Source organism: Pezoporus flaviventris, unplaced genomic scaffold (assembly GCF_033815535.1).
Source record: "Pezoporus flaviventris isolate CSIRO_AGI_PZ_B2104156 unplaced genomic scaffold, CSIRO_AGI_Pfla_v1 ptg000073l, whole genome shotgun sequence".
Lineage (NCBI taxonomy): Eukaryota > Metazoa > Chordata > Aves > Psittaciformes > Psittacidae > Pezoporus > Pezoporus flaviventris.
The window spans coordinates 2,243,599-2,259,917 of NW_026892621.1; the positions used below are offsets into that span (position 1 = coordinate 2,243,599).

At 37.9% G+C, this 16,319-nt stretch overlaps 1 protein-coding gene across 6 annotated transcripts in view; it reads left to right on the top strand.

The window, feature by feature from the left end:
- Positions 1–15,814, top strand: part of ATXN7 (ataxin 7) — an 82,114-nt gene extending 66,300 nt beyond the window's left edge. For all 6 annotated transcript variants that reach the window (XM_061472892.1, XM_061472891.1, XM_061472893.1 and 3 more), the window contains 8 exons: positions 7,578–7,830; positions 8,546–8,808; positions 9,555–9,637; positions 11,266–11,531; positions 11,948–12,146; positions 12,987–13,108; positions 13,390–14,338; positions 15,653–15,814. In XM_061472892.1, the coding sequence (XP_061328876.1) occupies positions 7,578–7,830; positions 8,546–8,808; positions 9,555–9,637; positions 11,266–11,531; positions 11,948–12,146; positions 12,987–13,108; positions 13,390–14,338; positions 15,653–15,670 (2,153 nt within the window). In that variant the 3' untranslated portion in view covers positions 15,671–15,814. The remainder of the gene's footprint in view (positions 1–7,577; positions 7,831–8,545; positions 8,809–9,554; positions 9,638–11,265; positions 11,532–11,947; positions 12,147–12,986; positions 13,109–13,389; positions 14,339–15,652) is intronic.
- Positions 15,815–16,319: the final 505 nt, after the last annotated feature.

The following is a 16,319-nucleotide window of genomic DNA, read 5'->3' on the forward strand; positions in this document are numbered from 1 at the left end:
AAACTGTGACCCTGCTTACATGGAGTTTCATGCTCCTTTATCTAACATATTTTGCACAGTGATCACTTGGGAGTGCATTTTAGTTCTTGAAAGTAAATCTCTAGGAAAATAATAAACACACATACTTAGAAATCAGAAGTCGAGTAACTGCTTTAACATTCTTAAAAGTAACTGGTGCTTCTCTGTAACTGCTGTAGTGAAGTGAACAAAATAATAGCAAAAGCTAACATTTGCCTTCTGTTTCTATCAGAGAGATGTGGTTAACTAACATTCATAACACCTCTTGGGAGTTGAGTAAATAATTTGCAAATATTCAAAATTAAATGGTGGGAAGCGTCAGGTTGTTCAATCAGGACACCTAATGCAGTGCCGTGAGGCTGGCAAAGACCAGAGCCAGTATGTTTTCCAATTCCTAACCTGACTTTCAATTCCTGTGTTAAGTGCTTTGGTAAACCTGCTTTTAAAAACAAACTAAACTGAGAGTTGAGCCTAAAATCTGTCAGTCTCACACTTCTGCACTGACAGAAATAGGTTACATGAAACTTTTAGTTAAAATAGCTACTACAAACACATAATTCAAAATGATCAGTGACTTTTAAGTGTACTGGGCCATCATAAACACCCAGATATGTTTCCTTTACATGTCTTAAACCAGTGTGAATTACTATGGGGGGGGTTTGGAACGTGAATGTTACACTGAAATCCAAATATTTGTATATATGAGAGCTTAGGGTTCTGAATTGAGCATTTGTAACCAAAGCATATCTTTATTTTTTTTCTCTGTAATTATGAGTTTTCATAATAGATTAGTGCACCCTACTTAAAGCAAAGCCAGATTTTATACTCCTTTTTCATACTCTTTTATCCAGTGTATTTTATGCCTTTTAGGAAGCTTGTAGTGTGTGTTTTGGAGGTGAATGACAAGGGAATGGTGCAGGAATTTGTACCTGCAACAGTGGAACCTTTGCTAGGATGAGGAGCAGTGGACAGCAGAGTGGGAATTAGATGCACCAACGGTGTCATTTAAACAAGGATGCAGAAAACAGATGACAGACATATAAAGCTTAGTGGTGATACAGCCCTCATGTGAGAAGTAAAAGTGTCCTAGGAACTGACAAATAACTTTGGAGCTTACCCAGTCAGCAATTAGAAAGGTCTTGATGTATTGGCTTTATTTGTCTTTTGGCTTCAACAAAAGATTTTCTGAGAGGAAGGTCATTTTCTAAGTTCTCATTGTGGGTGAGGGTAAATGTTTTATGGCCCTTACTAAGCCGAAGCCTCCATGAATTCTTTTAATGTGAAAGAACATTTTATAGGGAATTTAAAACATCATTGATCTCTATAGTTATGTTTTTGCCTAGTGTATGACTTTAACTTTTTGTCCTGTTTTAACCTCTTGGGTATTAACCATCTCAGTGTAAATGTAAGGCTATCTTTGAATAATACTGTAGCACATATGTGGTGAAGGTGTAATGTAAAATACATACATAAACCAGCATGTTTAAATCTCTGCTAGGCAAAGCAAACCTGTTAACATACCAACTTACGGAGGAGGAATCTGGGGTTTAAAATATACTCTTCAAATTGCTGAGGTATTGTATTTTAATAGATATTTGAGAAGAGACACATTTTAAGTAGCTTAACTGTCTCTTTACGTGATGGTATCTACACAGGCAATAGAAATATTTGCTACTGCAGTTGTGCCGGGTATTTTTAAAGTGAGGAAGTGCAGGACATAAGGTTGCATCGGTACTGCTTACTTGGCATAGTTATATGCATAAAAGATGCTATAAAACCCTAAATAGATAAATTATTTATACCTATTGCTATTTATGTATAATACAGAAGAACTCTAGTCAAGTAAAGGCTATGGTGGCAATTGATGTAAATACATAAAGCAACATAATGCTTTTGTATGTGCTACCCTCACTTGCATTTGGTATGCTGTGATATAAATGATACACTCTATTTTCCTTTCTCTTCTGCTAACCTGCTGTTTTTCTGTGAATGAAGTGCTGTAAGCATACATGACTATCCGTCGGATTCTCTTTGTGGTTTTGCTAACACTGAGTGGTAAACAGTAATATCAGCTGCCAGTTGCAAAACAGTGTGGGGTTTTTTTATGAAATAGAAGAATTCTTTCTAGAGACATGACAGATTGTACTGGTGCCAGTCAAGCCTTGGCAGTCTGTCGTACTGATAGCTTGGACTCTATAAATATTCTTTTCTGTAACTTTCTTTACTGGAGTGAAGAATACAGCTTCGTTTGGATGCTGTCTGTTCTGCTCAGCATATGTTTAAACACTGCACATTTGAAGGTGGAGTGACCTCATCCTGATTTACAGTGCAAACAGAATTGATGGGGTGATTAAAGGGACATCAGTGGAAGATTAAGGCAGAATCCTTGGTATCTAGCCCCTGTGATTAGAGCCGGATAATGAAGCAGCAATAAGTGAGTGAGCCGCAGATCAAGATCCCACACAGGCGATTGTTCCCAAGCAGCTTCGGCTGCCAGGGAGGCATCAAAGGAAGAGTAATTTGCCTGCTATGCTCATGACTGATTTAGCTCCCAGGTTTCCCCTGTGAAATCCTCATGGATCTAATGTTTTTCTTATTCCTGTGTCATGGTGGGTCAGAGCCCAACATGATCATTTGAGTTAGAGCCACAAAAAGGATTTTAGTTGCTTGCTGAGTAAGGTCTGGTGCTCTGGTGAAATGCCCCTCCAACAGCAGTGTCCCTGCTCTCCTGTCAGGCCACGGATCTGATCTTTCTGGAGAAATTAGATCAAGTTAATTTGCTCTCCACAATTACTCTAGGAATATAATAGTCATATTGACAGAAAACAGATGATATCCTCAGGTGAAAGATGTTTGTCTTAATGTGGCTGCACTAAATTTCTCAAATGACAAGTCAAGCAGCAGGAGATGGAGAAAAATCAGTTTGCTTTCAATTGCACTTTTATCATGCTTAGGTGAGACAGAGGTATGAAAGAATAGTTTCTTCAACATAAAATTATCATTATGCTTTGTTTCAGTATACACATCTAATTCTATACTCTTGAATTACACACTCAGGCTAAACCTATGTTCAAGCCATTTTTCTGACTGCTAACTGAAGTTGCTCCATATTTCACTGAACTAAACCCATGTGTTCGGGTGTGCTTCAGTTGTAACAACGGCTTTGCGCGCACTGACACAGGTCAGTTTGACTTTTTGCCCAGTACTTACGTAAGAAGTGAGTATAAAAACCCCAAGGGTTTATGAAATTTGATCTGTACATCTTGTATTTGCTGCCTAAAGCTATTAATTGATGCCCAGACAGAATGAACAACACAAAACACTTCCTACATTTTGGGAACTAAGTGTAGACTTGGGAGGACTGTTTAGAGTATTATTACTCTTTTTTTGATGTTGTTGTTAAGCATACAGCAAAGAAAGTAGCATTTTATGAAAAACAGAATATTTTTCCCTATAAAAGCATATCTTTTCATTTTAATAAAATAAATGAAGTTATTAATCACGGTAAGTCCAAGTGTTTATTCATTGATGGAAAAACAAGTAGTAGTAGCCAAACATGGTAAGAAGTGTTCCTGTTTTTCTTTCCCCTTGTTTTTGTTCACCTTCCAGGTTACTTTTTAGCATTTTGTCAGAAATTGGTGTAAGTTTAGTAGCAAATACACAATGGAAAATAAGATTTTAAACCCAAGAAAACTGGCAGCCAGACTAAGGGCCAAGTGAAGCTGTTTAACTTTGTATTTTTTAAAAGCTCTTGAGATTTGCATTATCAATATCCATTTTATCAGGAAGCTTTGTGTTCTTTGGCAGTATGCGTATTTAATTCTTGTCTAATAGCACAAAACCTCTTTGCTGTATTTGTCAAAATTGGTAGATGACACATATCCTGGTCACCAAGCAGAGGCAACCTTTGCTGTGATGCCATCTCTCCTCATAGCTTTCTAACTTTCCATACAGGCCTTCTACTTAGGATCACAAAGATGTGACATAAATGCAAAGATACTTAAGGGGAGAAATTTGTCTGGTAAGGTTTAGCATTGAATGCAGCTTTCATTTTAAGTCAGGTTCTACCCAGGGCTATGGGATAAACAAAGGTTTCCCAGTTCTTTTTCCATAGCCAAAACTTAGATCTTTCTGATATTTAAAGAAACAAAACACCAAAACCAATGACAAAATCCTGCCTGAAATTTTAGAGTTTAGAACCGTGTTCCATAGGTGCAGTATTTTAAATATCACTTTGATGTGTTGCAGAAGCAATCATGACTTCAAAAAGTTGTTTTTCTCTCAAGAAATATTATTAAAGGACATGAGTGTTAACTTGTAAAATATGAAAACTGAACACCTGAAGATAATTATATCTTTTAATGTTTTCAGGCTGACTCAGAGTTAATGGGAAATGGGAACTGTATTAGATTGGCAGATGATTAGTAGAATTTATCATTATAATATGCTTAGCATAATAAGCATGGTGGTCTTTGTTATTCAGTGACAGTTTGTGTAGTAATTTTTTCATTAAAAGACTATGTCTGTCAATAAATATATTCATCAGATCAAGATTGCCATGCTAACACATCTGGTTTCAAAACTATTAGCTTTCTGCAATAAGGCGAGGCACCAGTAGTCTTCAGATGCTGTACAAAAGAGACCTTGAGCAGATTTCACTTGAGAACATGAAGTTTATAAAAAGACCAAAACAAATCCCAGTAGCAGCTCCACCTGTACGTAAGTCAACTTGAAACACGTCCAGGCAGGTTATGACAAATGAGCTGAAAAGTCTTTTCCTTTTGTTGATAAACTACACAGGTCATGGTTATGTGCAGAAGGAGTGATTGAAGGTTTCACAGACTTAGAACATCTCTTTCAGAAATTGTGTGTGTTCCAAATTGTGTATCTGGCTGTAGAATAGAAATTCTCTCTGTTTTGTTTGGTTTGGTTTTTTTTCGTTAGCAGCAGTTTAAAACACTTTATTTTGGTATTAACTCACTTGTTTGAGACTAGTGCTATGAAATGTTCATGCAAACAGTAGTCAGTAACATCTCAGTTCAGTACCAGAACAGTAGCAGTTGAAGCTGCCAGAAAGAAGTGTTCATATCGCTTGGATTAATAGCTGAGATGAATATTTTGTCTAGTTTATTGCTCATGATGGGATGCAAGGAAATACCAGTCTTACTCTAGTCCCTTCTCATCTGTCAAGGAAGTAACACCCTCTCTTCCTTAAAAAAAGCCACATTTACCTCCCAATGATTGCATTAGTCATCCACTGGATTGAGATTATTTGTAACTGTGGTAAGAACTTGGGCTTTGAATTTTCTAAATATACCGAAGGTGGAAGAGAATTGAGCAATTCCTCTCATTATCTCACAGAATAATCTCACAGGGTGTAACATTGCTTGAACTAATGGCCCTCAAATAGTAACTTATCAAAGCTGCTCAGGGATTCTTGCCACTACTATAAAAAGACATTTGGCAATAAGCAGTACCTCATATTAAAAGCACAGCCATTTACTAGAACGTCAGTGTGCTAACATACTTCACTTACAAACCCTTTAATGGCATGTGGTTCTAGAAACCTAAGTAGATAACTTTTGAGTATCACAGATAACTATTTCTGAACACTATCATTTTAAAGTAGTTGTTTCTTGACATGGGTGATGCATAAATGCAGTGATTTTATTTCTGTCAGTCATTTCACATGACCTCTCAGAGCTTTTTGGTTAACACTAATTAAGAACTGATGACTCTCTTGCAGAAAGTTTGTTAGGGTGCACCCATTGTGCAGTTAAACAGAGAAACACATCATATGGTTCAGTCTCTGAGTTGCTTCTTGACTGCAGTTTCCTACTCCAGTCAGAGCTCTTATGCTTCCTTCCGCTCCCATAACTAATGAACATATTTAAAACATTACTTCCCCACCTCTGCAAGAAGGTTGATAGATGTTAAGATTCCTATGTCTTCCTCTTGCACTGCTGGAGTGGTTTGACTTTTTTCCCCCTGGTTCTTGCTGTTGCACCTCATTAGTCTTGCTTGCAGGTGATGTGCCTCATGACACTGGTGCAGGGTTGGTGCTGACTTGTTTGGTGGCTTCCAGCTATAAATGGAGTCCTTGTGGGTCATCATCTGAGTGTTTGCTGTATTGAGGATAGCAGGGAAGATAAAATTATAGAATGGTTTGTGTTGGAAGGGACTTTAAATGTCATCTAGTTCCAAACCCTGACACCTTCCACTATAGACCAGCTTGCTCATAACATGAAAATAGGTCATATAAGCAGAAGATGGATGTATTAATTTATGTTTTCAAGAGTGTTACAGCTTTCCATACAGGTTGCACTGAACTTTACTTTCACTCTTGAAGTAGTTGCAACTTCATGAGTAGCCTGCTTCTTTCATAGTTTGCTGAAATTAAAGTCAAAATCTGTAAGCTGATCCTGGGATTGATGAGTGGTGGATTTGGGCACCTTTAACATCACTTGGCTGAGGAAGAGGTATTATTGCTGTTGAGGTGAAAGGTGCATTTCCACTCCCCTGATGGACCAGCTAATTCTTGAGTCTCACTTAGATCTGTGGTTTGCATATACTTGATTACGAGATATCTCTTAAGCAGGTGTTGATTACAGAGATCATCGAGGAAGCACAGGTGCCCAAGTATCTGTTGAGCAAAAGGTCATTTAACATGTCCATGTGTAGGCAGAGCTGGGGGCTCCCTGGAGCTGTGACTGGGAATTCATTGTTCTATAGAGCTACATTTTTATATAATTACAGTAATAACAAATACAGTAATTAATAACATTAAATGCATCAAGTAATTATATACTTTATAGATTTGATTTAATTCATTGTAATTACGTTAATATTTTAACTGAATTGATGCTAGCAATATATTAATGTCCTAACATTAAATAATTTATTTGCCAACACAAACCTGACCACTCTCGATTCAGATGTTCAGATTTATTTTTTTTTTAGAAGAAATAGAAATCCTGTGGAATTATAAGAGGAAAACAAAGCAAACAAAAAGCAACCACCACAACACCCCAAAATCCACTGTAGTCAGTACTTCAGGTATTGTTCTCAGGGGTGTTCTCACACTGAAGGTCTAGTAGACCATACCAAAAGGTTGTTGTGAAGTCAAAGTTAAAACATTGGCTAGAGTATAATATTGACCGTTAGGAGACAAATTGTTATCCTTTGAGGAAGTACGTTTAAGCTTGTTTGGCTGGAGGATAGGGGTCTGTCTCTCTGCTTTGTGTGTCTGAGGTCTAGGTTTCATTCTCACTTTCTTGTTCTTTAAGATGGAAAGTGGGGAGCATTATTAAAAGCCAGGCTTTAGTGGCTGAGGCATGTAGCTCCCAAAGTTAAAAGAGACTCCCATAACCGGCTGGGGACCAGCATTGAGTGGAACCTCCTGGATTGCAGTGAGGCTTGAATTCTCTATGCTTTGTGTGTGGCAGGGGACCTCCCAAGCTAATAAAGGAAAAATGTTAATGGAGTAAATGACAACATGAAATATTTGAGAATTGTTTCTGTGTGGGAGCTTAAAATCCCTTTTTCTTCCTCCTTTTCAGAAAGAAGACACAGCTCCTCCAGCAAGCCACCTTTGACTCCTCCCTCCTCTTCAGTATTTTCCCTCATTTCATCCTTCCCTTCAAAAAACAAAGGTAGCTGTGGAAGTGGGAGCAATCGTTCATCCAGTGGAGGTACTAGTGCATCATCATCAAATTCCAAGGTGTTGAAATCGCCCAAAGACAAGCTGCAGATGAGCGGAAACAACAGGTTAATGCATTCGGTACAGCATAGCAAAGTTCCCCATGATAAAATGTGAGTATGCCTTTTGACAAAGAACTAAATGTTATTGCTTGCATAGACACTGCTGTATCAGTAGAATTTCCTTTGTGTTTCAGAGGAGTTTGTATGAAATCACTTTAAACTTCTCCAGATCTTTTCCAGCAGCCTAGTCTAAGATTATAACATGATCATGTTATATACATTATGATATATATGTCATGATATAACATGACTATGTTGAACAAGAATTCTTGCAAAACTGCATCTTAAATCACTATAAATACAAGCCATTTTATTAGAGGCCCTTAATTCTTCAATCTGTTGTGCACACTTTGATCATAAGGGGGCTCTAGCTCTGATTCAGGTGAGTTTTGACCTGCACACATGAGATTACACAACTGATAATATAATTTACTGTCACAGAACAGGGCATTTCTCACTGGACACAGCTGGCTCATTCCAGTTGCTTTGGTAATAGGTTTATTTGTGAATCCAAGCAACTGTTTCTGAATTCTCTGACTCACTGAAATACTTACAAGAAAATGAGGAAAAGAGGTCAGAAGAGATTACGGACATGGTAAAAAAAGTGAAAACAAAGATAAGAACAAAAAATCTGTGAATAAAGGAGGAAGGCCTCCATTTGCATTGTGAATAGATTGGAGTAGTGTTGAGTAATAACATATTAAGTACATTTATAATTTATGACTGTAATTTTCAATTTCTTCCCCCTTTTTTCCATAAATAATAGTATGACTCCATCTGTCAAAGTGGAAAAGATTCATCCAAAGATAGATGGTGCCCAACTGAAAGCTGCTGTTGGTCCAACTTGTTCTACTACTGTGAGTTCCTCAATAAAGACTGGCCTTAATTGTCCCTCAATACCAAAGCCACCCTTGCCTTCCCCTGGACAGATACTGAATGGTAAAGGTCTTCTCTCTGTGCCTCCGTTTTTGGAAAAGAAACCTGAAGAAAATACAAATAATAGGAAATTTTTACATAAAAGATTGTCAGGTAATTTTTTTCAATTATTATTTCCTGTATTTCTCTTAGTAGTGTATCTATAGAAACACATACACAGAATATATAGAAATAAGCTTCAGAAGTAAATTAAACACTTTTATAACATTAACTTGTAATTATATATGGTTTATATGTTAGAATTTAAATCTATAATTGGACATACTCTTAAAGAACACAAACAACTTGAAATGTGGATATTGCTTTCAGAAACCATACAGACCTCTAAGGCCTGTCAGTTCTTACAGTTATAAAATTACATTGAATTACTATCTTTAAGTATTTTCCTTTCCTTCTTTCTATATGGAAGGTCCAAAATGTACATAGCAAATGGAATGACTAGCACCTTAAAAAATGGAAACCCTGTCCGACCTTTACACTTTCTAAGCGCAGTAACTTTGAGCGTTAGTGGAATGGTAGAAGAGTTCTCAACACCCAAAAAACCATCATTTGTCACACTTCATATTGGTGGTGTACTCTAATACTAAAATGTAGGATCTACTCCTTCAGGGTCCCTTATAGCTGTGAATGTCTCTGTTCTGTTTGTAGACTTGAGATCTGTATCTCAGCACACCATAAGCTTGCTGAGAATGTAGACAATATTGTGTGCAATTTTATTGTGCAGTTTTATTGGTACATTTGAAAACAGATTCCAGTCTGGTTAATTTTTATAATGAAAATAGATGTTAGTATTTCACAATGTCTTTTGATAACTTTTCAATACTGTGTACCTTTGACAGAGAGAGAATTTGATCCTGATATATACTGTGGTGTCATAGATGTGGAAACCAGGAAACCTTGTACTAGGTCTTTGACATGCAAGGTAGGATATCTCAATCAGAAGAAAATTATGTAAAGTTTAATTCAATTTCCTGAGGAATATGACAGAAAATGGAAAACTCCAGATTTCTGCTGTCAGTAATTACCACTTTAAATGGCACCTCTCAAAATATGTTGCCCAAAACTGAGAAGGAATTGGTTTTGAAGTTCAGTTAATGCTTTATTCAAACACTTATTTTTTAAAGTAACTCAGAGGTTTGTATTTTTGTATAAACCTTTTAAACATGGATATTGACATGGGGCAGATTATGTTCCTTTGCGTGTAGGTAGTAGGGGGTCAGCATGATCTTTTCGGGGATATCTTTTGGGTCATAAATGATGAATTTTAAAATTCCTCATGAACATTGAAAGTATTTGTTTATGCAGGATTTAGATAAACTCCTTTCCCCCCAGCAAAGTCTGCAGCAGATACTTAGGAGGTATTTGTGTAAATGCTCATGCTGCCTCATGTACCGCTACAGCCAACCCAGAAATGAGTTTTAGAGTTAGGAACTCTAAATTAAGCAACCCATAAAATCTTTTTGGTCAGATGAAATGTGTCCTCTGGCTCAAAAATCTTGGGGAGTCAGATGCGGAGAGGTATCAGTCCCAGGGAACCAAAAATCCAGATCCCTACAACTGTGTAGTATCAGCTACTGTTCAAAGCAGCTGAACTGTCAGTAGGGGAATCATCTGGTAAATAAACTACCTACAGAACAAAGGTAAATGAAGCTAGTCCTGATGTCCCAGAGGAGCTGAACTTGAACACATTGCCCTTTTGGAATTGCAGGGGGAGGCAATTGTTTTGCTACTAAAGGAAGGAAAAGCTTCAAGATTTTACAAGAGATCTAGGCAAATCAAAAATGTAAAGTAGAAATGAAGTAAAAATGCTTCTCAGCAATTCCTTACATTATACCTATTAACATTATTCCTGTTGGAATAGCTGTTTGTGTTTGAATTACATAATGGTAATTTTTATCTACGAAAATTGACCCAAGGAAAACTTTTATACCATATGAAAAAAGGTATTGTATGTGAATTAAGAATTCACAAAAATAACTTCCATCTCTTTCACTTTACCTAGAATTCGTGCCATATAAACATGTAGCATTCAGGATACTCAGAGGACTTTGAATTCTGTCTCACTCTGCATTCTGCTCTGTTGTTTTGCATTCCTTCATATCTATTTGATAGCATTAGTTTTTAAGGAGTATATTATTATACAGAAGGAAGCAGAGTATTTTTACAAATATTTTTCCTGTCTTTCATTAGATTTAAATATCGTGTTAAATATTTTTGTAAGTGAAAGTACATACTCAGTATGTTTGTTTGTGCAGTAGTTGGCAATTAAAATACCAGTGTGAAAAATATTTTTGGTTCTAGTCTTAACCTTAGAAGAACTCTGGCAGCTTCTTCTTTAGAAAGAAATTTGAAAGAAACCTTCTACTTTTATCAGACAGGGATATCATCGTCCACGCAGCAATCTTAGTTTGGTTTCTATGATTCTTCCATTTATTTGCTGAACCGTGAATGTGACAATTTTGTGTTTCAGAGCTCTAGACACATGCTTTGAGTGTCTGATTTCCACAAATCTAATAGCCTGGGATTAATGATTTATTCATGGTTTTGCAGACACATTCCTTAACCCAGCGGAGGGCTGTACAGGGTCGAAGAAAACGATTTGATGTGTTATTAGCTGAGCACAAAAGCAAAACCAGGGAAAAGGAACTTCTTCGACATTCGGATCATCATCAGCAGATGCCCCCTCTCAGGGAACCACATCCCTCACCTACTAAAACTTCCCAGGAGCTGCACCAAAATTCTCATGGAGTTACTCTTACAGAATCAAAGCCTTTATTACCTAACAAACCCAAACCTCACCCCCCCAGTCTTCCAAGGTAAGAAAAACCTGCAGATCCCATGGTATGAAATTAATCCTGATAGCTTCATCAGGTGGACTTTGAAAGAGCGATACAGATCTGTTGGACAGGGCGGAATTCTTGCTCTAGGCCTGGTGACCGTACAATTAGCAATTACATGCTGAGCTGTAACTCCTAGCAAGGAGGGTTTGGTGTTTGAAATAGTAAAAGCAGTGTCAACTGACTGCTGACAGTTCAGCAGTGGTTGGGCAATGCTGCTTTTCCAGGGGTACCAGACCTCCTGTCCTTCCTCCCAGTGGATGTATTATGAGACTCTGGAAAATACCGGAGATCTGTTAATGTAGATTTCCTTCTGTTGGTAGTAGTAAGTGTTTAAGCTTGGAATTTTTAACTAGATTTAGTTCAGTAACACCTTTCCTGCTTGCCTTGCCTAGGCTTCCAGGCTGTCCAGCCCAGCACAGTGGAAATGCCCCTAGTGAGTCTCCTTCTGTCCACGAGTCCCCGCACCCTCCCTTGCCTGCAGCTGAGCCAGCATCTCGGTTATCCAGTGATGAGGGCGAATGTGATGAAAAAGAAGAGCCTGTTGAAAAACTGGATTGTCATTTTTCAGGTCATCATCCTCAACCAGCTGCTGTACGTTCCCAGTAAAACTTAACCTTGGTCTCTCACTGGCTCTGAACTTGCAAACAAATTACTTGAGGGGGGTTTAGGAGTTGTTTTGTATTGGATATGCTTGGGGGTTTTCCCTTGATTTTAAGAAAATCATTTTGTTGCACAGTAGGCAGTGAAGGTTTAGCTGTACTTGTAAAATAAATGTGCTAAAGAACTATGCTTGCAGATCACTTCCTCAGAGTCCAAAAGAAATAGGAACACAAAACGCTGAGGATCAAATTGGTAACTGCTTTAAAGGGCTGCGGGTTTGGAATAAAAACATGTAAACGGTGCCCTTTGGGTGAGATTTTGTTACTGGACTTGCTCCCCCCACCCCGCATCCCCCACCCCATTCATGCACACATTTTTTACTTCAGGTGCCATTCGTCAAAGTACAGGTAGCAGTGATGTGTTAGTTTAATAATCAAGTCTTGACAAAAGCTTAGTCTAAAAGCACAAGCTTTGTTGCCTTGCCTGTATAAAAAATTATCTCCTTTGCAGAAAAATACAGACTCTGAAGTAGATCTTACATGTGTATATATATTTATATAAACACAAACTAATATCCTTCCCTGTTCAATCAGAGGGATTTAATTTTGACCACTGCTTTTGGTCATAATTATGGGAGTATCAGAGGGGAAGAAAATGATCATAATAAAAATGGTGTTACACCATAGAAATAAAAATTGTAACATATTTTTTAATCTTTTACTTAAACATCTAAAAACATGCTCATTTAGCAGGATTTATTTGTAAATAAACTGTTATTCAGTGAGTTGTTACTGAAAGTAGAAAACACCAACAAAAATCTGTTCTTTCCAGTTTTGCACATTTGGTAGTCAGCAGATTGGAAGAGGTTATTACGTGTTTGACAAGCGGTGGAACCATATTCGATGTGCACTTGACTTCATGTTGGAGAAGCATATTAATTCACAGATGTGGAAGTGAGTAGAAGTGAAAGACTTCTTATTCTTCTTGGTATTTGTGGAAATATGTGAAACCTGTAGTTCTGGTTAAAGAACAGTAACCTTGTGTTCAGATTAATTGGATCTATAGTTGATAATCTGCTTTACGTATTTTTGCAACAATTAACTATCAGTTTAATACAATGTTAGTGGCATTAATCAGCCTCAAGATACACTTTAATGTAGCATTGTTAGACTTAATATTATTCCAAAGAACAGTAGCTCCGTAGGTTTTCACTTGTTTTTCTGTTCACCTGTAGGAAAATTCCTCCAGCATCCAGTAACACAGCATCAGTTCGTGCACCTCATCGGACAAACTCGATGCCTGCTTCGCAGTACGGTGTCAGTGCAGCAGGTTTCCTCTTACCCACCACAGTTATGTCATCGCCAGCGTTGGTATCTCCTTCCTGCGTGTCTCTGAATAATAAATCAGTACCATCACATGGAACGACACTAAATGCCAATCCTGCTACTTTGGGTGCAGTGGATCCTGTCTGCAGTATGCAATCAAGACAAGTGTCTTCATCCCCTTCAACACCTACAGTGCTTTCCTCTGTACCTTCACCTATGCCCAGCAAACCTCAGAAAATGAAATCCAGCAAATCTTTTAAACCTAAGGAATCTTCTGCTGGCAGTGGCACCTGTAACAGCACCGGCAGCGTCAGTAGCAGCAGCGGCTCAGGAAAGAAGCGTAAAAACAGTTCCGCACTGCTAGCACCTTCTCATTCCACAGAATCCTTTAGGAAAAACTGTGTGGTTAACTCTGGAAACTCTGGGACCTCCTATCATCCATCAGTGACAGCTTCGTCCCACAGCGTTGGCCTCAACTGTATGACAAGCAAAGCTAACTCTGTTAGCCTCAAACATGACCAATCAGGGAGGGGTCCTCCGACTGGAAGCCCTGCAGAATCGATAAAGAGAATGAGTGTGATGATGAACAGCAGCGACTCCACACTCTCCCTAGGGCCATTTGTTCATCAATCCAGCGAGCTGACTGTAAATTCACACAGCAGTTTTTCACATTCGCATACTTCCCTTGACAAATTAATAGGAAAGAAAAGAAAGTGCTCACCTGGTTCAAGCAGCATAAACAGCAGCAGCAAAACAAATAAAGTTGCCAAATTGACATCGGTGAACAATGTTCATGCAAAACACACTGGTGCAATCCCAGGGACACAAGGACTGATGAACAATTCTCTTTTTCATCAGGTAGGAAGTTTTCTCTTGAAGTAAGCTAGGATGAACATGCCTTTTCACTTGCTTTTTTTACATGTGTTCTTTTAATTATTAGCGAGCCAAGTCCAGATCCTATTCAAGTAAAAGATAGTTCTCTTACTTGTCCACTACTCATTTAAAGTGGTTTTATAGTACATTTTTGTAAACACTCTCATAAAGTGTAGCTTTATTTCTTCTAAACTTAACCTTAAAATGTTCCTTAGATGTTGCCTCTGAACTGCTCTTAGGTGAAATTCAGTCCTCACATTTAAAAACCCAATGATTTTAAAAGTAAATCTTGCCAGCCAGCCATGGAACTGATCTGTGTTTCTCAGCCTGACTTCTTGTTTCTGTGTCAGTTATAAACATTCTGCAAAGTGGAACATAATGTTGCTGATAACAGAACTGTGATACTGTGATAAAATAAGCCTATTATCCCAAGGTGTCATTGACTAACTTCTTAATAATAACGAGATTAAATGTTGTGAATAAGATAGAAACCTTTTTAGTCAATAAAGGAAATAGATTTACTATAAAGGAAGCAGATCTGAATATACAAGATCCCATTTTAAAATTTCGTTTAGGGTTTTGTTTTTTTTTAGATAAATTGCACTCGAAAAGTAATGTATTGGGAGAGAAAGTTCTTGTAAGCTAGGATGAGAATTTAGAAACGTGGCTCAGGCTTCTTAACAATACTATTCAAATTGACTTGTAGGAGCACTTGGAAGGGAACAAAAATATTTGATACAGCTTGAGGAGAAGACAGAAGATGGAATTTTAGAACTAGATTTTGTGATTGAAAAACTAAAATTTTTTGTTTCCCCTGGTGCTGATAACCTGATGTCTGGGTCCCTGCAGGACCCAGAGGAAGGTCAGGAAGAGCTGCTTCAGAATGGCTTCTTACTTTCCAGTTTCAGCCATAGATGAAGATTTTTCACCATTATGTTGTGTTCACTGTAACAAAAAAGAAGCATTCAGAGGCTGAATTTCTTTTTGAACTTACCTAGTAGTTTCTTTTTCAACTATGCAGTATAAAGGAGAAGTATAATTTGAGGTGAATTAAGGAAGGAAATCCTGTCTGAAATCATTGTAACTTTAAAGAGCTTTAGCTTGAGAATTGTCAAGTCTTGGAGGAGCCAACCTCATGTTGTTACATACAACATCTCGGAGGATACAACCTCGTATGTATCACGTTGTTTCTGCTGATTCTTCCCAAAATATGCTCTTGTTATCCAGAAAATGTCTTTCAAGGGACCTGCTCTAATAGCTGCCTCACTCATCCTTCTCTTTCTTTTGCTTGCTTCAAAGCCAAAGGCACGTCCCTGATAGCTGGATGCACCACGGTGAGAAACAAACTGGACACTTTCCACTACAAGCAAAACCTCCATCTGGATTTCTGGACTCCAAGATGCCTTGAGTTTTCCCAACTTCCCATGGTCCTCAGGTGTGGAAATCTACTGGACTGTCACTTAAACAAGGAATTTCCCTGAAGCCATGTCTGTAGCAGCGAATATACTAGAAATGGACACTGGATGAAGTTCAGCCACATAATTGCTCTTATCAGTGTTAACGGTGGTCTGGACTGTTTGCTACAAATCTGTGAGATTTTACTTACAGGAGTACATCATCTTGCCACTATTGGACATAGATTGGCTGGGCAAAGGAATGTTTTCTGGGAGGAAATAAACGTTACTGTGGACTTATTTTTATACTGATGGTGTCTTTTGTAGGTGATAGCTAACCAGACAGACACCCTCAATGGAGAAGACCCTGTGACAAGGGGGAAAAACGTGTGAGGCACAGGGGAAAGAAGCCCTCGAGAAGGGAATATGGCTTTAGTGTTCTTATAGCAATGTTCCTTTAATGGAATATAAAAATAGCACAATTCAAAAACTACTCTGTTTTGCCCAGCCTTTTGCAAGTAATTTGGGATAAGAAGCTATCAGGAGTTTCAAAAAGACAGCAACAAAACAAA